Source organism: Scyliorhinus torazame, chromosome 3 (assembly GCF_047496885.1).
Source record: "Scyliorhinus torazame isolate Kashiwa2021f chromosome 3, sScyTor2.1, whole genome shotgun sequence".
NCBI lineage: Eukaryota > Metazoa > Chordata > Chondrichthyes > Carcharhiniformes > Scyliorhinidae > Scyliorhinus > Scyliorhinus torazame.
Window position 1 is genome coordinate 332,052,615 of NC_092709.1, and position 19,555 is coordinate 332,072,169.

At 47.6% G+C, this 19,555-nt stretch overlaps 1 protein-coding gene across 5 annotated transcripts in view; it reads left to right on the top strand.

Annotated features, from left to right (window-relative positions):
- Positions 1-19,555, top strand: part of slc4a11 (solute carrier family 4 member 11) — a 400,651-nt gene that overhangs the window by 159,028 nt on the left and 222,068 nt on the right. For 2 of the 5 annotated variants that reach the window (XM_072497673.1, XM_072497671.1), the window contains exon 2: positions 10,748-10,792. The exons of the other annotated variants lie outside the window; for them this stretch is intronic. Coding sequence is in view for 1 of the 2 variants with exons in the window: in XM_072497671.1 (XP_072353772.1) it covers positions 10,748-10,792 (45 nt within the window). In the remaining variant the exon portion in view is untranslated. The remainder of the gene's footprint in view (positions 1-10,747; positions 10,793-19,555) is intronic. 5 annotated transcript variants of the gene reach the window in all.

A 19,555-nucleotide genomic window follows, 5' to 3' on the forward strand; every position in this document is an offset into this window, starting at 1 on the left:
AAAGGTAAAATAGCAGAATGTGTTAAAAGGAGAACAAAGTTCAGCGCTCAGTGAAAGCAAAACCTAACAACCAGTGATTGGTGAACCAGTGTGGACATGGAAGTTGCACTGGGAAAAATTTTATTTTATTAAAACAAAGGGATCGAGATGGAGGAGAGAGTTGTTCTGAAGTTGTTGAATTCAATGTTGAGGCCTGAGTGCTGTAGCGTGCCTGATCGGAAGAAGAGGTGCTGTTCCTGCAGCTTGCCCAGGACTTCACTGGAGCATTACAGCAGGCCAAGGACGTACATGTGGGCATGAGAGCAAGATGTTGAAATGACAAAGTGATGGGAGGTTGGGGGTCATTATGCTTGTGGACCGAGCAAAGGTGTTCCGCACAGCAGTCTGCGTTTCGTCTCCCCAATACAGAAGAGACCTCATTGGGAGCAGCAAACACAATAGACCAGATTGAAGGAGGTGCAGGTGAAGCACTGCTTCACCTGGAAGGAGTGTTTGGGGCCTTGAACGGTGAGGAGGTGAAGTGGCCGGTGTTGCACGTCCTGTGATTGAGGGATGAGGATTTATTTTTTGAAATGTTTGGAGAAAGAGGGATTTTGTTTCTGGGGTGGAAGTGTCACGGACAAGGGCAGCATTTATTACCCCTCAAAGGTGTCGGGAAGCTGCCTTCTTGAACAACTACCATCCTTGCGCTGTAGGTACTTGCACAGTACTTACATTTTTTTTTGTAGTGCTTTGATACAACTGAGAGTGGCTTCCTGGGACATTTCAGTTCAGAATCAACAGCTTTTAGCCCACACCAGGTTCGAATGGCAACATTTCTCCCCTGAAGGACATGGTGAAGCAGATTTAATTCTTGATTAAAATTAATTTTTATCATTATTAATGAGGCTAGTATTTCATACCAGATTTATCAATTAGTTTGAACTTAAATTTCTCCACCTGCCATGGTGCGATTTGAACTTGTCTCTCTGTAGTTGATAGTCTGAGTTTATAGTCCAGGAAGTTAAAGGTGGGGAAGGGCAAAACCAGGTCGGAGTTCAAACACTATGCATTTTAGATTGGGTCCTGGTTCCCCCAGTGTCGGACAGGTGTTGCTGATTTTCTCCTTGGTTCAATTGCTCTGTTTTATTACCTTTGCTCTCGAGTTGCCAGGTATCTTTATGATACCGCCACGAGGTTCAAGTCCGAGTCATGATTAATAACCCAATACACCGATTAGTAAGATTTAAATCAAAGCACATTTATTATACACAGTAATCGCTACTCCTGCACAATTTCTACGTCTAAGCTACTTCTACAACTAACAGGCCTACACTTAACTTTGGACTGGCCCACCAGGTCAGGGGAACAAATGGCCTTTCGTTCGGGTTCTGAGTCTGCTGGATTTGAAGTTGGTACGGATTGGTAGCTAGGAGCACCTATCTCGTAGCGAGGGTTGAATTAAGACTTACTTCTGTCGGTCGTCACTGCACCTGGTCACGGTCAATGTTGGTCCGTGTTGCTGGGTGACCTGGGCAGGATGCAGAGGTGAAGAAGAGAGCGATTTGAACTTGGGGCTCAACTCTTATAGTCCCCAGGGGATTCCCGCCTTTCGGGGCGGACCCTGTACCTGGTTCCAAGTGATTGGACTTTGTCCCGATCGCTTGGTTCGATTTGCTCCAATACTGGAGCGGTTCCCTGATTGATGGGCAGTCTTGAGGTGCTCGTTCACCTCCTTTGTGTTGGCTCCTGCTGGCGCCGAGGAGTCTGGCTTTGCTTTGTGTGTCCAAAATGTTACTTATTGTTCCCGGGGATTGCTCATCAGTATGCAGATGGCTGCTACTTTCTTATGCTGATGGCCGCTGGTATCAATGTTGTCTGGCTTTTGCAGAGGTAAATACACAGCAAACCTGCAGCCGCTGGTTTCTGTCTTGTTGGCTGACTTTCCCATCAGCCTTTGCCGTTCGCCATTTTAAATCGAGAGTTGGCCAATTTAGGTGGCGACACACCCTCCGAGTGATCCTAACGCGAAGCGTGAAGGATCACATAACTATGTTGCTTTCCATTCCCTGACCTGGGGGGCACTTCTTTCATGGCCTCTACACTGACCGTAACTATGCAAAAAATGTTTAACTGACAATTCTAAGGGGCGCTATGTCAAACAGGGACATGCATTACAAAACAATAAAATGGGAACCTCTAACTATTTTTAATACACTACACTCACTCAAACATTTCATCATTCTACCTTCCTCAACCATACAAACAAAATCATAGCGGTTTATAAACATTTTTCCTGGTTTGGCAGTCAAGCTCAGGATCGTACAATTTGCTCATGAACATTTCTTTACATTTCTTTATTTACAATAAAACGCAAGTGAATGCTCTTTATTATAGATCGCGGGGGTCGGGGGTCTGGTCGTATCCGAAAATAGGGGATCTGATCCTATATACCGGGGTTCGAGCGCGGTAGGCTTTCTTAGACGCATAGTCTGCACTGTGCAGCAGAGTATCGCCAATACCAGTAAGGTTTCTATTACATATGGCAGAGAGTACCAGGTTATAAACCTGGCACACCAAGATGATGTGGTGTCGCTGGTGACTGGGCTCTGGGCACTGTGGGGAAGTGAAACACTAACGGCTGGGGGGCTTGAAGTCATGGGGTTCGTGTTCACTCGCAACCAAATGTCCATTAGTATGAGGATGATCCATGTGAAGGAAGTCCTCATGGCTCTTCTCTTTCCTTTTCTTTTCTTCTCTTCTCCGGTCCTGGAGCTTCTGGAGTTCTGTGGAAACAAGCATAGTGTCTGTAACTATCTTGGTTTAACATCTCGTACGATAGTTTGTCTGTCCCTTAGTGCCAATTACTCCCTTTATAATTGGTCACTATGTGTGACTCCCTCATTTTTTTTTTCTTCCAAAAACCGAATTTTAGGACAAGACACACTTCCAAATAATGAACCAGTGTGAGCCGTCTCGCAGACTATGCAATTTACCATCCAAATGTTTCAGGATGTAAATAGCATGTGGTTGGCAACCTAAGGGTTACCTGAAACAAAACAAAACTTTTTTGAACTAAAATTCCCAAAATGAGGTGCGTATGGGACGTGACGAGTAAGAGTTGGATGGAGTCCCTGGGTAGGACGGCTACCAATGCCGTGTCTTTGCTACCCGAGCGTAGTTGACGAGAGGGGGGGCTCCCAGGCAGGGCGGGTCCCAAGCCGTTTCTCCACTGCCTGAGGAACCGACAAGAACGGACAAGAAATGTAGTCATCGTGGTGGGGCTGCCATAGTGGTTCTACCTTCGAACCAGAAGGGCAGTTATGAATGGGCGTCTGCCGACAGACGAGTTCCGCTGAACTGGCGTCTGGGACCTTTACAAGTCCCTGGGGGCAAGTCCTCCGAGGTTTCGGCCGAAAAGGCGTGGGGCCGAATTTTTTTTCTTTTGGTCTGACAAACAACATTTAACAAACTTACAAACAACATAAAACATGCTACGGGTTCCATCAGAAAGGACACCGTTTCTCCCAAGCGGTTCCTTTTAAAACATCAAGGTCATCATCTTCTCCCGGGTGCCGAACTCTTGAGTGTATCAGGGCTGAGAGGGCTGCATGGTGTGAGGTGGGGTCGCTCTCGTCGTTGCGGACGAGTCGGAACGAGTTATCTCTGTGCCAATAGGTGATGTCTAGCTGTGTGGGGACAGAATCGGGGTCGTCATGGTAGTTCGGTGGTCGGTGGTGGGGTTTGTTTAGGAAAGTGATCATTAAGGGATCACTCGGATCGTAGTCAGAATCGCTGGGTGTGGGGCCTGTTGCACGGGGATAGTAGGGAGGCGTGCTGTGGCTATCGAGCCGAGTCACAGTCGCTGTCTCTGCTGCTGCAGTCGGTGGGCGTTCCGGGGCGGAGTGTATATTTCGGGGGTGGAGTGGAGGTCGAGTCCGTAGCTGGGCTGGACGTGTTGCGGAATGGTAGGGTTACGTTGGCTGTGGGCGGGGCGTGGTGTGCTGCGTCGAGCATGACGTGGTGTGAGTGGTTAGACTGTGTTCCGTATGCCTTCAGCTGGTTGATATGGAACCACGCAGTCTTACCGTTGGGATACTTTATTTTATATACTTAAGGGCTTACTTTGTCCGCAATGGAGTACGGACCCGAGTATTTTGGTGACAGGAGTGTGCTGGGGTTATATACGGAGAGCATGACTTGCTGTCCTACACTGTACTCAGTCGCATGCACTGTCTTGTCGAAACAAGCCTTGCTCTGTTTCTTCCTTGTGCCCAATTTTACTGCGACTGCTAGCTGAGCTGTTTTAACATTATTCAGTAATTGCTCTACTGCTTTCTCGTGTGTGAGGGCCGTCACCTCAGGGCTGGTCAAGTCTAAACCTAACAAAAATTCTGTGCCTTTCATGGGGCGTCCGGTCATGAGAGCGTGTGGGGCGTAACCTGTGGAAGTAGAAATTGTATTATGCAAAAACATCAGCGCAAAAGGGAGGACTGAGTCCCAAGTGGTGTTGTTTTGCTGGACCATTTTTCTGAGGGTGGATTTTAGGGTCCGATTCATGCGCTCCACGATACCACTCGACTGTGGGTGGTATGCTATGTGGAATTTTTGGGTGATGCCAAATATCGTGAGGACGTTCTGCATGACATGTCCCGTAAAATGGGAACCTTGGTTTGATTTAATGCTGCGGGGGAGTCCCCATCTTGTAAAGATGTGGTGGGTCAAAATCTTGGCTGTAGTTTTTGCAGTGTTTGTGCGGGCTGGGAATGCTTCCACCCATTTCGTAAATGTGTCAATCACCACGAGTCCATATTTATAGCCATTCCTGCAAGGAGGCAATGGTCCTATAAAATCGATCTGGAGGTTAATCCAGGGGCCGTTAACTGGTCGGATGTGGCTGAGTTGAGCCTTTTTGGCATATCTGTCCTGATTATTCTGGGCACAGATAAGACAATTCTCGATGTAGTGATTTACATCATCCTTTAAATTCGGCCACCGACAAAGCTGCTTGAGATGGGCTGTGGTGGGATCGATTCCCTGATGTCCATGACCGTCATGGAACAAACAAATCAGTTGATTCCTGTCCTGTTCAGGAACCACATAAAGGGTGTATTTTAACACCACACCGTCATGTGTGGTCAGTGCATTTCTAAATCTCTCATAGGGAGCTGGATATTTTCCTTTTACAATCTCCCTGAGATTGCTGTCCTGCTTCTGGGCCTCCACTAGATCCTCGATCTTTGTCTGCGACACCTGAACTGCATTTACCGTGCGCCTTCGGGGGGTGTCCAAAAATATCCATGCCTGGAACCTGCTTTAGCCAGTGCGTCGGCTTTCACATTTCCAGGGGGGGAGGAACAATGGTGACGACGAACCTTGACTATCCCAAAAGTCCTGTTCTGGGCTCTCTCTAAAATGTGACGGAGCAATGGGGCTGAGGGGAGGGGTTTTCCGTCTGCGGAAACAAATCCTCTTGCTTTCTACAGGGGCAGAAATTCCGTGAGGCTGTTGCAGACATAGAGGCTGTCCGAGTATATGTCTGCTGGGCTGGGGAAGGAATCTGGGTGCTCAACTATATACGCAATGGCCGTGAGCTCTGCCTCCTGCGCGCCTAAGTGACCTGGAAGATTTAACGATATTCCCTCAAGGCGTTCCTGCACGTCCTCGACATATATACCGCAACCTGTTATGCGCTTCCCATCCAAGACTGTGGAAGATCCATCCACATAGATCTTTATGGGCTCACATGTGTCCGTGTGCTGGGGGCTCTGGGTTGAACTACCTATCTTTCTGGGGGGGGGGGGGGGGTGTGTTTTAGCAATAAAGGGGCCTGTGGTGTGGAGAGATTATTTCACATTCATGGGGGGTTCCGGGGTACTGTAAGTTGTCGGCTAAAAAGCTGTGCGTCTTTGTCCGTTTAACCGTGATGTCCCGTCCCTGCAAGAGGTAGGTCCACCTAGCTGCTCTAATCTGGCTTACTGTACCGTCCTTGAGTCGTCCGTCCAGTAAAAGTTAGGTGGGGGTGTGTTCGGTGAGAATTGTGATGGGGTTCAGTCCGGTAACATATGAAAAATACTGGACTGCCCAGAATACTGCGAGCAGGTGCCTCACAGGTGGAAAATCCCTGCTCCACAGCATCTAAAATTCTGGAGGCGTAAGCTACTGGAGGAGCACGGCTGAAAGGGTGCGGTCTGTGCCGTAAGGGGAAAGCGGGTCTGGAACTTGTAGTGCTGGGGCTGCTATGAGTGCCTGTTTTAAAGAGTCCACAGCATCCGTATGCTGCGGAAGCCATTCCCAGGGGGCTCATTCCTTTAGGAGGTCTGAGAGGGGTGCTGCCTTTCTGGCGAAACCGTCAATGTGGTTTCGGCAGTAGCCAACCAGTCCTAAAAGCAACTGGAGGGCTGAAACGTTCTGGGGAAGCGGCAATTTAGCAATCGAGTCAATCCTTTTATGCTCGATCTCGTGTTTACCATGTGTGACAATTGTTCCCAAATATATCACCTTATCTTCCAAAATCTGGGCCTTTTTGGGGTTGACTTTACAACCAATTGAGTGTAAGAGTTCCAGAAGTTCAGACAGAAGCTCAATGTGCTCTTCCTTGGTGTCTGTCTGCAGTAGTAGGTCGTCTACGTACTGGACCAGACATTTGGGGCGAGAGAATTTGGCTAAACCATTTGCCAGCTGTCGGTGGAAAATGGAGGGGGAGTTGTGGAATCCTTGTGGCAGGCATGTCCACGTGTACTGCTGTGTTTTAAAGGTGAAGGCAAATTTGTACTGGCACACCTTTGCCAATGGAATAGACCAGAATCCATTACTGACTTCCAAAACCGTAAAGAATCGGGAATAGAGTCCCTGCTTGAGCATGGTCTCGGGACTTGTTGCTACTGTGGGGCTGCTGCGGGGGTGATTTTGTTGAGTTCCCGGTAATCGATGGTCAGTCGCCATGATCCATCGGGCTTTCTCACTGGCCAAACCGGGGCATTATTGGTGGAGGCTACTGATCTAAGTACACCCTGCTCTAATAAGCTTTCTATTATCTTGGAGATTTCTCCCTCTGCCTCTTGGGGAAATCCATACTGTTTTGGGGGTCTAGGGTCAGGTCCTGTCATCCGTCCACAGTCGTGCTTGTGGGTCGCGAATGCTGCCCTGTTCTTTTGCAGAACTGCCCTAACCTGCTTGTCTGTACTAAGCGTGGTCGGGTTGAACCAAAATTCGTCTACTGCGCTAATTCTGTTCGCGTACTCTCTTGCGGATTTTGCCATCTTCCAGACACACTGGTTGACTGGATCAAATGAAAGATTATGGGAATTCATGAAATCGATTCCCAGAATGTGTTCTGCTGTGTGGGGCAGATCGACTAAGACTACGGGGTGCTTGGTGGTGATGGTACCGATTTGAATTGGTACAGGGGCTGTGATGTGTCCCTGCTGTGAGTGGCCTGTAAAGCTGCTGAGGGTGATGGTGGCTGTAGTGGGCCACGTGTCCTTTTGGAACATGGTGGAGGAATTTATTGTGGTGCGGGATCCTCCTGTGTCCCAGAGAAATTTGATGGGCTGTCCCCGAATTTATGCTGCAACTACCGGTCGTCCGGACCTATCCCAAAGGGTGTGGCAGACCCAACTGGGGGAGCCCGTACACCGTCAGTCCGTTCCGGTCAGGTCCCTCTGATCTGAACGGGAGCTAACATTATGAATGGGCTCTGTCTTCTTCTTACTCAGAGTGCCCGTCTGCTGGGCTCGCTGTGGCTTTCTAGGGGCATTGCTCTCTGTTGCGAAGTGTCCCAACTGTCCACAGTTGTAACACTCCTGTGACTTGGGTGGGGGGATGTTCTTTCCTTCATTTACCCATGCGGGGTTCTGGTGTGCTTTTACTGCCTGCATATCTGCTTCGGCCTGCTTTTCCTCGGGATTCTTGACTGCGGGTTTGCTTTGTATAGATTGCTCCCAAGCGCGGGACAATCTTTTCACTACCCACTTCTCGTTATGGGCCTCCTCTGAGGGATCATAACTCGCGCAAGCTTTCTGTCCTGTTTCTGTGGCATGGGAGATAAGGGTGCGGGTCCATTTGGCCATGTTGTCTGGGGACAAATGGGCACGGTCTAAGTCTCCAAAGACTGCTGCAAAGTGGATCCACAGGCGTCCAGCAAACGCTGTGGGGTGCTCGGATTTCTTTTGCCTACATTTGTTGAGGCCATCGACAGGGTCACCCCGGTTATACCTGATCGCATCCAGGATTGCGGTATGCATTTCTGCAAGGGTACCTCCTCCTACATTCTGTGGGTCGGGAAGGGCTGCTGCTACTGAAGGGTCTAAACTTAAAACTGTGAGCTTTACATGCTCTCGCTCATCCAGGCTGTACATGGTTGCCTGATGTTTTACTGTGGCAAAGAAATGGTGGGGGTCTGAGGTGGGGAGGAACGGTGTGATCTTATCACACGTGTCCCGTAATTGGGTTAAGGGGATGGAGTATAGAAATTCCGCTGTGGCTGTGTGGTGGGAGGTGACTGGGTTCATTGGAGCCTGAACTATCTGCTCTGTGGGGAGTTGGGGCGCTTTCCTCTTTTGTGGCTTTCCCTGCGCACATGTTCCCTGAACATATCTCTGCGCTGTTTCATTCAATTCTTCCCAATCAGGGCCGTCTCCTGATCTAATTTCGCTCCAAACGTTTCCTGGAAGCCTTTCTGAACTGAAAGCAGCGATTGCAGCTCTGCAATCTGCTTCCGGCACTTTGCGTGATCTAATGTGCTTTGTCCTTGTTCTGTGGTGGCAGCATGGAGTGCTCTTAATGCTGCCTCGAGGTCACTACACTGTTTCTGCAATGCTTCTACCTGCTTCTCTGTTTCTTCACGTACCAGGACTGCACGTTGCGTGTCCTGATCTGCCTTTTCATATTGAGACTGGAAGCTGCTTAAGTGCGCCGGACAAGACTGGCGTGCCCTTTTGGCATCCTCCACCTCTCCATCTTTTGCTGCCAATTTCCTTCTCAATTCCAAATTCTCCTTTTCTACCTCGCTTGCATCGACCTTACTCATTCGATGTATGCCCTGAACTTCTTTCCGGAGCGTCCTAACGACCTCCTCTGTGCCTCGCAATTGTGCCAAGCAGGACACGATTGCCATCGGCTTGCGAGCTTTCCCTGAGCTCTTTTTGTGGATCTCGCTCAGGTTCTCCCACCAAGTATGTCCTATACTCCCGGGGCCTGATTCCTCGTTGTCACAGAATTCATTCCAAAGGGGCCACCCTTTCCCTTTGAGATATTTCCTGATCTCTTCTTCCCAAATGGGACATTGTCCCACTCTACTGCTGCTGGTCGCTGCGACCACAAATTCCTCTTGGTTCATGAGACGTTGCATTGCCTGCATTGCCATCTTTCCTATCTGAATGCTGCTCTTCAAATTTGGGACAGGGGTATTAAGGCAGTGCTGTAAATACGGGGTACGGCTTTCGCTACTTTCCGATATATGAACTTCCGACAGTTTTGTCGCAACAAAAAATCTATCAGTTTTACCTTATCGCCCTGTTAGTTACGCATGCATACACGCACTTCCAAATTTATGAGTATTGATCAGAACTGCTTGAACACTTGTGGTTTTCTGTTTCCAATTGGATCTCTAATTCAAATTCTGGGTTCTCCCGGAGTGCTTTTCCACTTCTAGATCGGGTCCCGGCGGAGTCGCCAAATAATGTTGCTGATTTTCTCCCTGGTTCAATTGCTCTGTTTTATTACCTTTGCTCTCGAGTCGCCAGGTATCTTTATGATACCGCCACGAGGTTCAAGTCCGAGTAATGATCAATAATCCAAAACACCGATTAGTATGATTTAAATCAAAGCACATTTATTATTCACAGTAATCACTACTCATGCATAAATTCTACGTCTAAGCTAGTTCTACAACTAACAGGCCTATACTTAACTTTGGACTGGCCCACCAGGTCAGGGGAACAAATGGCCTTTCGTTCGGGTTCTGAGTCTGCGGGATTCGAAGTTGGTACGGATTGGTAGCTAGGAGTGCCTATCTCGTAGCGAGCGTTGAATTAAGACTTACTTCTGTCGGTCGTCACTGCACCTGGTCACGGTCAATGTTGGTCCGTGTTGCTAGGTGACCCGGGCAGGATGCAGAGGTGAAGAAGAGAGCGATTTGAACTTGGGGCTCAACTCTTAGTCCCCAGGGGCTTCCCGCCCCTCGGGGCGGACCCTGTACCTGGTCCCAAGTGATTGGACTTTGTCCCAATCGCTTGGTTCGATTTTCTCCAATACTGGAGCGGTTCCCTGATTGATGGGCAGTCTTGAGGTGCTCGTTCACCTCCTTTGTGTTGGCTCCTGCTGGCGCCGAGGCGTCTGGCTTTGCTTTGTGTGTCCAAAATGTTACTTATTGTTCCCGGGGATTGCTCATCAGTATGCAGATGGCTGCTACTTTCTTATGCTGATGGGCGCTGGTATCGATGTTGTCTGGCTTTTGCAGAGGTAAATACACAGCAAACCTGCAGCCGCTGGTTTCTGTCTTGTTGGCTGACTTTCCCATCAGCCTTTGCGTTCACCATTTTAAATCGGGAGTTGGCCAATTTAGGTGGCTACACAGGAGAGATATGTGGGTGGGCTGACAACACAGGCAGCAAGAGTATTGATGAAATGGGGAGTGTAAATGGGAGGACGGAAGGTTGGCGAGGATCGCTTGCACTAAAGAGCCGAATGCAATTTCTTTCAACGTGTGTGACTGTAAACTAAGTTTGTGCTCGAGTTAAATCCTGCTCACTTTATTTTAATCCAGATACTCCAAATTCGACTGTCAACGGCTACTTTTACCAGGAAAGTGGTGAGTGGATTAATGCTATAATTACCGAATGTAAATAACTTATTGGACGTCAAACCAATATCTGTTTTCGAGAGGGGAGATGTGGAAAGCACATGAATGGTTAACTTCAAATACTAACCCTCCACATGGAATTCTGAGAGGATGACTTTTTTTTAAGAGTTGGTTTGATTTTTTTTATTCGGTTAAGTGTTGCAACCTAGTGCAGGAATGTATTTGCTTTCAGAGGTGATTGATTTATGATGAGTCTTTGGGCAATATTTGCTTGTGTTAAGAGTCACTGGACTTCAAAGCAGTTCGCTGTATGTGAAGGACTTGAGATGTTTCTGAAAGATGTGCAGTGGTGGCAGATGGAGCAAATAGAACCTCTAAAGTAACCCAAGGTTGTGGGAATATACGTTAATGATTTTCAAACTGTTTGTCCTTTTTTGCTTTGAGTAAAGAAAGATCTTAATGTGAACACGTCTCTATAATGGGTGCAAAATGACTCTGAAGGGATGGGTTTGGGAAAATTATCTTTTCTTTGTTTACTGGTTGTGGACCAGCTAGACCAGCATTCATTGGCCTTGAGAAGGTGGGTGGTGAGACTATAGGATATAGGAACAGAATTAGGCCATTCGGCCCATTGGGTCTGCTCCGCTGCCACCTTGAGTCACTGCAGTATGTTTGGTGTGGGTGCCGCCACCAGAGCAGGTAGAGAAGGATTAAATGTAGAATTGTTTGTCTTGGTTCAGGAAATGAGGACGTGAACTTGAATAACGCCCTTTTCGGCTTTGCGAGACATTCCAAAAGGCTTCGTCACCATTTATCTGCTTCTTTCTTCGAATGTCGGGGAAATTGGTACACAAAAACGCCCATAACTTGTGACGGAATAAACACAGTATTGATCTGTTTTTGAGGGATAAATGTTGGGTGACCTGTGCCCTGCTTCTCTGGGCATTGTGCCAGGGGATGATTCTGTCTCGCCTGAACAGCAGGCGAGGACTTGGTTACAAGTCTCACCAGAAAGGCAGTTCACTGCAGTGCTGCATTATTCACACAGGGAAGGCCTCGAACGGAGCCTGAACCCACATAATCCTCAGAGATTATTATTTTTATTTTTAAAAAAGCTCCAATGATCTCTGCTAACGATTCACTCCTCTCTCCTTTCCCCCCCCCCACACCTCCCAGAAGGTAAATGTATTTCTTTTTGTCCAGAGTGCACTGTGGCATTTCTTTTAACAAACACAAAATAAAACTGGAAAGTGAACTTTGGCTGTCGAGTTAGATTCAAATCGGCATAGTATTCAGTGTTGAAGCATTTTTACATCAAAGCAAGCTACAGCATCATTCCCCACCCAGGTGCTGGTACTGGAGCCATTTCCAATGTTTTAGACCACAAAGAGTTTTAGTAAAATTTTGGAGGAGTGCTACACGCTGGCTGTAAATCGATAGGCAGCTTAAATCGATAGGCAGCTTATAACCACATCAAGGAAAGCATGAGAACTCATTTTTAAGAGCATAAGAACTAGGAGCAGGAGTAGGCAATTCAGCTCCTCGAGCCTGTTCCACAATTCAGTATGAGCATGGCTGAGCTCAGTTTGGCCTTATCTCCACCTCCTGCCCAATACCCAAAACCCTTCACCCACGACTGATTTAAAAACCTATCGATCTCCTCCTCAAGTTTGTTTAGCGTTCCGGACTCCACTGCACTCGGAGTAGAGAATTCCACAGATTCACGACCCTTAAAGTAATTCCTCCTCATTTCTGTTTTAAATCTGCCACCCCTTAGCCTAAAACTATGGCCTCTTGTTCTGGAATGCCCCAACAAGGGGAAACATCCACCCTGCCAAGCTTTTTAGCATTTTATATACCTCAATTACATCTCCCTTCATTCTTCTCAACTCCAGTGGGTAAAAGTATGACATGCTCAATCTCTCTTCGTAAGATAAGTCCTTCATCCCTGGAATCAGTCGAGTGAACCTTCTCTGAACCGCCCCAAGGGCTGGTTTAGCACAGTAGGCTAAACAGCTGGCTTGTAATGCAGAACAAGGCCAGCAGCGCGGGTTCAATTCCTGTACCAGCCTCCCCGAACAGGCGCCAGAATGTGGCGACTAGGGGCTTTTCACAGTAACTTCATTGAAGCCTACTTGTGACAATAAGCGATTTTCATTTCATTTCATTTTAATTTAATTTCATTTCATTGAAGCCTATTTGTGACAATAAGCGATTATTATTAAATACATTTACATCCTTCCTCAAGTAAGGGGACCAAAACTGTGCGTGTACTCCAGGGGCGGTCTCACCAATCCCTTGCACAGTTGCAACAGCACCTCCCTACTTTTATACTCTATTCCATTAGCAATAAATGCCAAAATTCCATTCACCTTCCTTATTGCCCATTGTACCTGCATACTAACTTTCTGCGATTCATTCATGAGGATACCCTCAACGTCGAAACATCTTAGATAATGAGTTGCTTTTTTATTCCTCTGGCCAAAATGGATAACCTCACACATATCCACGTTAAATTCCATCCGCCAACTTTTGGCCCATTCATTTATACATCATATAGGACCTCCCCATGATGTTTGCCTTTCTTTAATGTCTCACCTGAAGGGCAGCACCTCTGACAATCCAGACACGCTTTCAGTACCACGCTGTGAGGCAAACCACATTAGGTGTTCAAATTCTGCGATGGAGTTTGAATTTGACCCACACTGATGAGTTCACGCAGCACTTACAAAGTGCACAGATAGTTAGGATTATCCTAAGCAGTATCAGTGATATTTGCTGAAATAAATTCTCACACTATATAAAATCTTTCGTATTACAGGGTGATGAGTCACTGTGGCCTCGCAAGCTCGAGGTCACAAGTTCAAACCCCAGCAAGTTGTAGAATTTAACTCCATAACATTTCTGGGCTAGCTTCAGAAATGTATTTTATTGGAAAAAAAAGTGACCCATGTTGTAAAAACCTAAAGTTCATGTTCTTGAAGGAAGAGAATATGACCAAAGTGTGATTCTGGTCGGACACTATCTGGTCAATTCAGTGTCTGTGCGGGGGGTGGGGGGTAGTAATACATACTGTTTTGGCAGTGTCACTGACTGTCCAAGACCAAATAATATCCACAAGCATACAAGAGTCATTTACTCAGCTGTGCTGGGGCCTCTGAGATTAGACACCTGCTGACTAACAGACCATCGAAAACAGCTAGGAGTGTCAACTCGCTGTATAAACTCAAAATCGCTGATACTCCGATTCTTACTTAAGCTGTTTTTGATCTAAACCATTGGAAATGGTTCCAGTGCCACCATCTGGGTGGGGAGAATGGTGCTCGGGTTTGCTTTGATGTGGAATGCGTTGGCACTAAATACTATGCAGATTTGGGCATAGGGTGAAAGGGCAGTGGGTTGGGACTGTGCTTGTGCCAACTCCTTGCAAGTGCTACCCAGTGGGTCAAAAAGTCACTTTTGGGAGTGGTTTATTGACTGCCCAATAATAACCACGCTGTAGGTTGGGGGAGGCATGAAGGAATCATGAAGGGGCTTGTGAGAAACGTACATAATTATGGGCAAGTTTAATCTATGTACATATTAGATGAATCAGATTGACAAAGGCGGTTGGGATAATTTCGAGCAGCATTTAAAATTTTTTTTTTTAAAAATTTGTTCATGGGATATGGGCATCGTTGGCTGGCCTAGCATTTATACCAGGGGCTGGTTTAGCACAGTGGGCTAAACAGCTAGCTTATAATGCATAACAAGGCAGCAGCGCGGGTTCAATTCCCGTATCAGCCTCCCCGAACAGGCACCAGAATGTGGCCACTAGGGGCTTTTCACAGTAACTTCATTGAAGCGTACTTGTGACAATAAGCGATTATTATTGGCCATTCCTAATTGCCATTGAAGGGGCAGTTAAGAGTCACCCACATTGCTGTGGATCTGGAGTCGCATATAGGCCAGACCAGGTAAGGATGGCAGATTTCCTTCCCTAAAGTACATTAGTGACCCTGATGGGTTTTTACGATAACCGACAATGGTCATCATTCGACATATGATTCCAGAATTCAAATTTTGTCATCTGCCGTGACGGGATTTGAACCAGGGTCCCTAGAGCTTTACCCTAGCCTCTGGATTACTAGTCCAGTGACAATACCACTACACCACTGTCTGCCAGAGCCAACCAGAAATCAGACGATACTAGATCGGCAAATGCACAAGGATTAATTAATGACTTTCTCATGAAGGTGGCCCCAGGTGGCAGTGATCATAACATGATTGAATTTCACATCAGTTTGAGGGAGAGAGGAGTGTGTCTAAGACTAGTGCTTCAAACTTAAATAACGGCAATTATGTGGGCATGAACTCGGCTGGCTCAAGTGAACTAGGAAAATTAGGTTAAGGGATAGGACAGTAGAAATGCACTGGCAGACATCTAAGGAGATATTTCCAAATACTCTGAAAATATTCCAGTGAGAATGAAAGACTCTGGGCGGGCACAGCATCCATGGCTACCTAAGGAAGTTAAAAATAGTATAAATTGTAACAAAAAGCTTTTAATTCAGCAAAGATTGAAGCCAGGTTAGAGGATTGGACAGAAGATAAAGAACAGCAAAGAAGGACTAAAAGTTTAATAAGGAGGGAGAAATTAGAGTATGAGAGAAAGCTAGCTAGAAATAGAAGAACAGAGTATGAGCAATGTGGATAAAGGGAAACTGTGTCGATGTGCTCTACTTGGATGCCCAGAAGGAATTTGACAAGGTTCCACATCAAAGATTACTATACAAAATAAAAGCTCATAGTGTAAGGAGGATGTTAGAGGATTGGCTAGATAACAGGAAAAGGGCATAAATGGGTCATTTCCCAATTGGCAAGATGGAGTTTTGTAAAACATTTGTTCATGGGATGGGAGCATCACTGGCTGGCCCCGCACTTATTGCCGATCCCTATTTGCCCTTGAAGGAGCAGTTAAGAGTCAACCACATTGCTGTGGGTCTGGAATGACATGCAGGCCAGACCAGGTAAGGACGGCAGATTTCCTTCCTTAAAGGACATTAGTGAACTGGATGGTTTTTTGCAACAATCGGCAATGGTTTCATGGGCATCGTTAGACTTTTAATTCCAGATTTTTATTGAATTCAAATTTCACCACCTGCCGTGGTGGGATTAGAAACCGGGTCCCCAGAGCATTACCCTGGGTTTCTGCTTGACTAGTCCAGTAACAGTACCACTACGCCACCACCTCCCCGTGCTACACAGATCAGTGCTGGGCCCTCTATTTACAATTTATATCAACAAATTGGATGAAGGGACCAGATGTATGATTGCTAAATTTGCTAATGACTGAAAGATAGGTGGGAAAGTAAATTGTGAAAAGGACAAAAGGAGCCTGCAAAGGTGCATAATCGGTTCAGTGAGTGGCCAAGAATGAAGTGGATGAAGTATCATGTTTTCAAATGTGAATTGCCCACTTTGCCAGGAAGAAGAGCAAAATAGCATATTATTTATGTCTGTGCGGCGTCCGCACTTTCTCCCTGTGTCTGCGTGGGTTTCCTTTGGGTGCTCCGGTTTCCTCCCACAAGTCCTGAAAGATGTGTGGTTCGGTGAATTGGACATTCTTAATTCTCCCTCAGTGCACCCAAGCAGGCGCCGGAGTGTGGTGACAGGGGCTGGTATTGCACAGGGCTAAATAGCTGGCTTTGAAAGCAGACCAAGGCAGGCCAGCAGCGCGTGTTCAATTCCCGTACCAGCCTCCCGGAACAGGCGCCGGAATGTGGCGACTAGGGCTTTTCACAGTAACTTCATTTGAAGCCTACTTGTGACAATAAGCGATTTTCTTTTCATTTCATTTTCACTAGGGGCTTTTCGCAGTAACTTCATTGCAGTGTTAATGGAAACCTACTTGTGACAATAATAAAGATTAGTATTATTAATTAAATGGAGAAAGATTGCAATTTCAGAGGTGCAGAAGGATCTGGGTGTTATAGAATCATAGAATTCCGACAGTGCAGAAGGAGGACATTCGGCCCATCGGGTCTACACCGAATCCTGATGCATGAATCTCAGTTAAAATGCAGGTACAGCAAGTGGTTAGAAAGGCAAATGGAATGTTGCAAGAGGAATGGAAAATAAAAGTAGGGATGTTTTGCTCTAGTTATACATTGCACAGTGGTTAGCACTGCTGCCTCTCAGCACCAGGGACCCCGGTTCAGTTTTGACCTTGGGTGACTGTCTGTGTGAGGAGTTTGCACATTCTCCCCGTGTCTACGTGGCTTTCCCCCGGGTGCTCCAGTTTCCTCCCCCAACCTAATGGTTTTCAGGTTGGGTGGATTGGCCATGATAAATTGTCCCAAGATGTGCAGGTTAAGGTGGGGTTACGGGTGAATAGGGTGGGTGAGTATCTGGGGTGCTCTTTCGGAGAGTCGGTGCAAACCCAATGGGCCGAATGGCCTCCTTCTGCACTGTAGGATGCTATGGACATTGGTGAGACCACATCTGGCGTCTGTGTCCAGTTGTGGTCCTCTCATTTAAGAAAGGATATGAATGCATTAGAAGCAGTTCAGGGAAGGTTCACTCGGCTGATAACAGGATATCTGATGAGGAAAGGTTGGAGCTGGGCCTGTAACAACTGGAGTGAGGTGATCTTATTGAAACATACAAGGTCCTGAGGAGACTCGATGTGGTGGATTCTGAAAGAAGGTTTTCCTTGTGAGAGAGACTTAAACAAGGGGGTCGTGGTTTAAAAATAAGGGGCAGGATTATCCGGTCGCCGACGGCGAAATTGAAATCGGCGATTGGCCGGAGAATCCCCGTTTCCGGCGAAATCGGGGGTGCCGCCCCCTCCAAAGCGGTGTACTTGAGGAGTATCGACGGCCTCAGGACATTGCCTGAGGCCCACCCCGCGATGCTCCACCCCCGACTGGCTGCGTTCCCGACGGCGTCGGTTGCGTGTGCTGTTCATGGTCGGGATCTCGGCGTGGCGGCTGCAGACTCAGTCCAGCGCCTCCACAGTTGGGGGAGGGTCGATCTGCGGGCAGGCGGGGACTTTGGCAGGGGATGGGGGCAGGGGTGGTCCAGGGCTCTTGAGCCGGCCCGAGGGGGGGGGGGACTATTTTGCATGCCGGATCCGTGCGAGGCCTTGTTGCCCGGCACGGCACTGCAGGCTGCCGCCGTGCGCCTGCGCAGCCACGGGCCCGGCAATTCTCCGGGCCGTATTGGCAGCTATTGCCGGGTGGTCTATGCTGCCGGCATGCTAGCCCCCAGCCAAACGAAGGATCGGTGGACGTTTTGCGCCGAATATTCGGTCGTAAGAAACGCCGTTCCCATGCCGGCGACAGGGCATTGCCTCCGAATCGGAGAATCCAGCCCCAGGGGTCTCCCATTTAAGACGGAGATGAGAATAAATATTTTCTCTGAGAGGCGTGAACCTGTCAAACTCTCTTCCCCAGAGAGTGGCGGGGCAGGGTCATTGAATATTTTTAAGGCTGAATTTGATTGACTGTTTTGTTGGTCAAGACTTGTCAGGTTGTCAGGGGTAGGCGGAATGTGGATTTGAGGCCATAGTCAGACTAGCTATGATCTTATTGAATGGTGGAGTAGGCTTGAGGGGCCGAATGGACTACTCCTCCTATTTAAATTGGACTTGATGGCCACAAGCGGTGTGCTCATGACATGGTCAAACGGGTTGATTATCAGCCTGTATGTACTTCCAGTATGTCTGTTGGCTGGAGTAAGAGTTTCTTGGTCAGCCATACTACAGAAGGTAGCGGCAGTACATTGCCTGGCATCATCATGGACCAATCCAATGGGTGTACTTTTAAAATTCGATAGGTCCAGGAAGCGGGCATTCGAGGGAGTCGTTGCACTCCAGTGCGGCATGCTTGAGGCCTTCCACAAGTGGTGGTGGGGGAGCGGGAGCTGCGGCTGGGGTGAATCATCAACCACGGAGACACCATATTGATATTTTGTCTTGGTTACAGAGGCTGTCACCACTACACCCCTGCTTGATTATTTTATTTTGCTGTTCTTTAAAAGAGCATGTAAGGGCAGCACGGCAGCACAGTGGTTAACACTGTTGCTTCACAGTGCCAGGGACCCGGGTTCAATTCCCGGCTTGGGCCACTCTCTGTGCGGAGTCTGCACATTCTCCCTGTGTCTGTATGGGTTTCCTCCGGGCGCTCCGGTTTCCTCCCACAAGTCCCGAAAGATGTGCTGTTAGGTAATTTGGACATTCTGAATTCTCCCTCTGTGTACCCGAACAGGCGGCGGAATGTGGCGACTAGGGGCTTTTCACAATAACTTCATTGCAGTGTTGATGTAAGTTTACTTGTGACAATAAAGATTATTATAAATAGGCAGCCACCTCAACTGCAGGCCATAGGAGTTTGTTTTGTGATGACGATATTGGTCAATTTCACGTCCAGATAGAATCATAGAATATCTACAGTGCAGAAGGAGTCCATTCGGCCTATTGAGTCTGCACTGGCCCTCTGAAAAACACCCCTACCCCTATCCTATCCCCATAATCCGGTAACCCCACCTAACCTTTTTTTGGACACTCGGGGCAATTTAGCATGGCCAATCCACCTAACCTGCACGTCTTTGGACTGTGGGAGGAAACCGGAGCACCCAGAGGAAACCCACGCAGACACTGGGAGAATGTGCAAACTTCACACAGACAGTGACATTTCTAGTTCATTTGAACTGATCATTTCTAGTCCGTTATCGACGTCATTCCAAGCTGAAGCGACCATCCATGTCCAGTGTTTTTCTGGATTGAAAGCA